The following is a 6,073-nucleotide window of genomic DNA, read 5'->3' on the forward strand; positions in this document are numbered from 1 at the left end:
TTCGCGCTTCTCATTCATTGTTGTGGGATCACAAATCAACTTGATTTTTAGTTCTGTTAACATTCATACCAATCAAAGAAAAAGATGCTTCTCCATTTTACATAGGGTATCTTTTCTTTGCTTTTGTATTTTAGGTATATTTAAAGAATAATATAACTTAAGATGGGAAAGTATAAAAGTAGGAGAGTAATTTAACGTTACCAGGATTTTTTATTTTGTGGAACAAGACTCCAGTTTATAGTTCAAAGATAATAAATCTTAATCAAAGATAGTGACAAAATTAATCTGACGTCAACTTGAATGAATCCAAGATTTACTAGAGTTATCAAATCAATCCAAACTATAATGTTTTTTCATTTTTATTTTTTCACAGTAACTTCTAGTATCTATAATGCAGAACTATGGGGCAATTAGAGTAGTGTTTCTAACAAGAAGATTATTGAGAAGACCTTTTTTTCTTTATTTTTCTATGTCAATATTATATAGAATTTGGTATTCCCCATTGCAACTAAGAATCTATTAAATGAACATGGATAGCATCAGCTATTTTCGGATGACAATGTCTCTACTAACCAATGAAGACATAGCTAATCTTCAAAGAAGGACATATAGTTGACATTTGACAAAGTTAAAGAGCAAATTAAATGGCTGGGAATTCATCAAGTACTATTTGTTATATGGTTATAAGGTCATCCAGAAAAAGATCGAGTTATAAACTAGATTCTATCATCAAGATTTATAGCAAAATTCTGAAGAAGAGAGACTATACTTTGTATGAGAATTATCCCAAGTTGAAATGCTGATGGTTCAGAACATAAGTTTTAGAGAGAATTATGGTAGTTACAAGATTATATAAACATACATCGGATAATAATTAATATATGAGAAATTTACATTCTAAGTTGAGCCAAATCAAACCATATCTGCTCAAATGCTTTAACAATGAGATCATGGAATTCACTTGAATTTAGGGAGAGGTAGCAGGCAAGCAAGTCCTCCAGATCCTTTGACGCACGGATATTGTTCTCGACAATCATCTCTAACATTGACTCCCTAAAGTCACTTTGCGGATCAAACGAGGACTTAACCACAGCATATCCATCCGGAAACCCTGCATTCCTTGAACTCTTACTTCCATTGGAAGAAACACTCTTTCTTGCGTAGGCTTGAATCTTTCTGCTAGCTAGTTTTGGAGAATTGACTCTTAGCTTTATTCCGGACGGAGAGTTGGTAGGCAGCCGGCGAGATACATGACCACTCTTTCGCCGCCTAAATTCTCTGCCATTGCTTTCCTCTATGCTGGATTTGACATTGAGAGACTCATCATCCAATTCAGTTGAACTTCTCCTAGACTCGGCGGCTTCGGACTCAATGACCTTGTCATCAAACCTCTCTGACTTTGTCAATATAGGAGCAAGGCCTGATTGCGAAATCGTCTCAAGCCCATCTTTCTTGCTCATATCCCCCTTGAAATGTTCACTGTTCATGTCAATTATGATGTCATTTGTTGAAGAACTAACCCTGCAGCTGCAATTGGAGTCTATACCATTAAGCAAATCCGGAACTGAAAAGCTTTCACATTCAGACTCAGAGTAGACATATTCATGGAAATCATCATCAGATTCAGAAGAGCTTTCAACGGAAGAAGCATCATAATTTGGTGACTGAATGTTGTTGTGTGCCGAATCAAAATTAGAATTGACCATGAAAGTTGAAGAAGAAACAACAGTTGGAGAAGGCTTGTAAATGGTTTTCCTCCTAGACCTTCTCTTTGATGATGACATTCTTGGTGAAGAATCAATCAATGGACATGGAATGGTTCCACCAAAAAACTCTTTATTATTGTGAATTGGGATGTTGTATAACTTACCAGCTCTTATAAAAGCTTCATTGGGGAAATAATTCGAACACCTTGGATGTGACCTTTGTGATGTTGTTGGTGAAGTAACCTTGCTACTGGTGTTGTTCTTCAAAACATGATGAGATCCATTCCTCTTCCTTGATTTGCTCATATCTTTGAGCTTATAGAACCAAGCATTTGGAATCATATCTGAGAATCTGAACTTGTTATTACCCATTAGAGGCACTCTTCAGTGTTGTGTATTTATGATGGCTTAGATTTGTGCCAAATTCAAATATGAAGATGTTTATAACCAAAAAGCTTGGTTTATAACAGGTGGAAGAAAAACAAAGAATAAAGATTTGTGGTCCAATTGTACAAAAAGTTTTCCAGCATGAAACTAAGGGGACCAAGTTTGTCTACCAAATTACTTTTTCTCATCATTGCTACCAGCAAATATGCACAAAGCTTCTTACTCTTTATATAACATGATTCACATAGCTGATAAGTCTCCAATTTTACAACAATTTATATTCCATATTTTAATAATAATGTAAGAATTGGTATTCCATGTATTGATGCTAATATAAGAATATTTTCGTGAGTATTTTAAAAATAATTTTGTAAGCACTAAAATAAGTTAACAGCACGTTTTAATTTTAATAGGATGATCGATGTTAAATTTATCTAAAATTTTAAAAACAAAGTGTTGTATAGTTGTGCTAGAAACTTTCCTTAGCACACACTATTCATCATGTTCAAAAAGCAGATGCCCCAAAATTTTCTCTGGAAGCTTAATATCTTAGTAAAGATTATAAAAAGAATTATTTGATGGCTGTGCAAGAAACCAATCAGGGTTTATCAACCACCATTTTTTTGGGAGGGAGGATTCAGAATCCACAAGCATTTTTGTTTTGAAAATTATCTGACATGAGAGGAAATTGTGATCCAATAGTGCATTGCATTGGTTCAATAATAGTGCCACATCATTGTTATTATTATCATTGTTTTTTTTTTTTTGTCGTTGTTTCCGTGCTGGTCTAGTTCTACAATGATCTATCTTATGAAAGTCAAAATATGAAAGTATAAATCTAAATTTTTTGAATTTCACAAAAATACTTATAAATAAATATTATCAAAATGATCATAACATCAACCATGAGAATCAAACTCGAGTTACTATGACATATATAACCATTCTTTTGTCAATGATACCATAGTTTTTTTTGAGCAAACAGCAAATTACTGAAATAAAATAATTCAATTTTAAATTTATTAAATTACAATTTTTTGAAACAGTAAATATATTTAACTTCAAATTTTTTACTAGATTATACTTTTTTTTTATTTTTTAAAACAAACAGTTTTTTTTTTGTGACTTAAAACAAACAGTTGAATATTTATTTTTATTATTGTTTAGAATAAAAGAGTACTGTATTTTTTATTTTCTAAATAAATAAAAGTGATTGTTATTGACCTATTGCATTTAAAAAATTAGTGTTTAATTTATTAAAAAATTAAAAATTAATATTTAATTTAAAAAGTATAAAAGTAAATAAATTTTTAAAGTTTGCTAAAAAAAATAAATTATATAAAAATTAGACACCAATTCATACGCACAATATAATTATCCATAAATAAAAAATCAAAAGAAGATAAAATAATGCACTACCATATAACACCACTGTTACCTAGATTATTTTTTTTTAATCAGCAAGTTGGTCTTGGGACCGAACTGGCATAAGATGAATGAGACCAGACAGATGTTTTTCACGAACAATGTGACAGTCTACTTCAATGTGTTTGGTTCTTTCATGGAAGATGGGATTGTTGGCAATATGAATAGCTGACTGGTTGTCACAGAATAGGGTGATAGATTTTTGAAGCGGCAAACCAAGAAAATCCATTAAGAAAGACAACCAGCTAGCTTCACAAGTGGCAGCTGCAAGAGATCTGTATTCAGCTTCTGCAGAGGACTTGGCCACAGTGGTTTGTTTCTTACTCTTCCAACTGACAAGAGAGCTTCCAAGCATGAAGCAATAACCAGAAACAGAGCGACGAGTATCGGCACAGGTAGCCCAGTCAGCATCGGCAAATCCGGTGAGATGCATATCAGAAGTAGAGGAGAAGAATAAACCAGTTGCAGGTCTACCTTTTAAGTATCGGAGCACACGGAAAGCAGCCTGCAGGTGAGAGGTGGTTGCACAGTCCAAAAACTGACTCAAACGCCCCACAGCATAGGAGATATCAGGTCTAGTGTTTGTGAGGTAAAGGAGTCGGCCAATGAGTTGTCTGTAAGTAGTGTTGTCTGGTAAAATGGTACCCGACTCCTTCGAGAGTTTCTGACTATAATCAAATGGAGTGGAGAGAGGCTTGCAATCCAGATAACCAAAATCCTTGAGAAGGTCCATGGCATACTTCCGTTGATAAATGTGAATTCCCGAGTTGGAGCGTGCGACTTCCATTCCCAAGAAGTACTTGAGATCACCAAGGTCTTTTATTTTAAACTTGTCATCTAAAATCTGCTTGATGGAATTGATTTCACCAATGTTATCACCGGTTAAAACCAAATCATCCACATATACTAGGATGGCAGTGAAGCCTTCAGAAGATTTCTTGATGAAGAGAGAATGATCATCAAAAAACTGCTTATAACCAGCATCAACAAGAGTCTGAGTGAGCTTAATATTCCATTGCCTGCTAGCTTGCTTAAGTCCATATAGAGACTTTTGTAATTTGCAGACCAAACCTGGTTGTGACACATCCAAACCGGGTGGTATCCGCATGTAAACTTCCTTGTCCAAATCTCCATGAAGGAAGGCAGTGTTGACGTCCAGCTGTTTCAAATGCCATTTCTTTGCCGCTGCCAATGCCAATATTACTCGTAGAGTAGTCATTTTGACAACTGGACTAAATGTATCACCATAATCCACTCCTTGCACTTGAGTGAATCCTTTTGCAACTAGCCTGGCTTTGTGCCTTTCTATGGTGCCATCGGGATTGAATTTTACCCGAAAAATCCATTTGCAACCCACAGCCTTCTTGCCTTTTGGGAGTTCAGTGAGACACCAAGTTCTATTCTGATCCAGAGCTGCTAATTCAGCTTGTATTGCCTTTCTCCAGCATTCATGTGCAGCCGCTTCCTCATAGGTGCTAGGTTCTGAATTTGAGGTGATAGCTAGAGAAAGAGACTTATATTCTGGGTTTAGTTTATCATATGATAAATATTGTGAGATAGGATATAAAGTGTTAGAGTTGGCAAAATTGCTAGGATGCGTTGTGTGGGTTATCATACAATGGTAGTCCTTCAAATAAGCAGGCGATCTCTTGACCCTTTCAGATTTTCTAGTGATGCAGTCATGCGGGATGATGTAGTTTTGTGATGCAGGTGCAGTGTTGGTGTGTGGGGTGCTAGTGGGTGCAATGGTATGTGAGGAAATAGGTGAATGCATTGAGCTTGAGAGATCTACAGTTGAATCTGTGAGTGTGGTATGTGTAGGTGATGGCAAATGATGTGTGGATGGTGTATCATATTGAAAAATGTCAATGCATTGTGGAAGAAGAGTGGGTGTCATAGTTTCAGTGCTTGTGGAATGTGAAAATGGAAAATGAGTTTCATAGAAAGTTACATTTCTAGATATGAAAATTTCTTTTGACTTCAAATCAATAAGTCGAAAACCCTTTGTTCCAAATTTGAAACCGAGAAATGCTGCTTTTCTAGCTCTTGGGTCCAATTTTGTTCTTGAATTTGTTAACGTGGAGGCATATGCAAGAGAACCAAATACTCTTAAATCTGAAAGATTGGGTAATGTACCATACAAAACCTTATAAGGACTGACATTATCCAATTTAATACTGGGCAGCCTATTAATTAGGTGAATAGCGTGAGCAACTGCGTATTGCCAAAAACAAAGTGGAATTCCTGATTGAAATAACAGTGCTCGAGCAACACCTAAAATGTGCTGGTGTTTTCTCTCTACAATTCCATTTTGCTCTGGTGTTTCTACACAAGAAGTTTGGTGTAGAATGCCAGTTGATGCAAAATAGGACTTTAGAGTGAATTCTGGTCCATTGTCAGTTCTTATACACTTAATTTGTTTTTCAAATTGTACTTTGACAAAATTTACAAAGTTAATAACCAATTGTGATGCCTCAGATTTTGTTTTCATAAAAAAAGTCCAAGTAAATCTACTCTTGCCATCCACCACAGTCAAAAAATATCTATGTCCTTCA

General features: G+C 35.1%; 1 protein-coding gene across 1 annotated transcript; it reads right to left on the reverse strand.

Moving 5' to 3' along the window:
- Window positions 1–813: 813 nt before the first annotated feature.
- LOC130942063 (transcription repressor OFP2-like) lies at window positions 814–2,271 on the reverse strand. Its single transcript, XM_057870742.1, has one exon. It carries the CDS (start codon window positions 2,076–2,078, stop codon window positions 891–893), a length of 1,188 nt encoding a protein of 395 aa, XP_057726725.1. The 5' UTR covers window positions 2,079–2,271; the 3' UTR covers window positions 814–890.
- Between the last annotated feature and the right edge of the window lie 3,802 nt (window positions 2,272–6,073).

This window comes from Arachis stenosperma, chromosome 7 (assembly GCF_014773155.1).
Source record: "Arachis stenosperma cultivar V10309 chromosome 7, arast.V10309.gnm1.PFL2, whole genome shotgun sequence".
NCBI lineage: Eukaryota > Viridiplantae > Streptophyta > Magnoliopsida > Fabales > Fabaceae > Arachis > Arachis stenosperma.

Coding starts and splice junctions, on each gene's coding strand:
- LOC130942063 (XM_057870742.1), bottom strand. CDS start 2,078: ATGGGTAATAACAAGTTCAGATTCTCAGATATGATTCCAAATGCTTGG.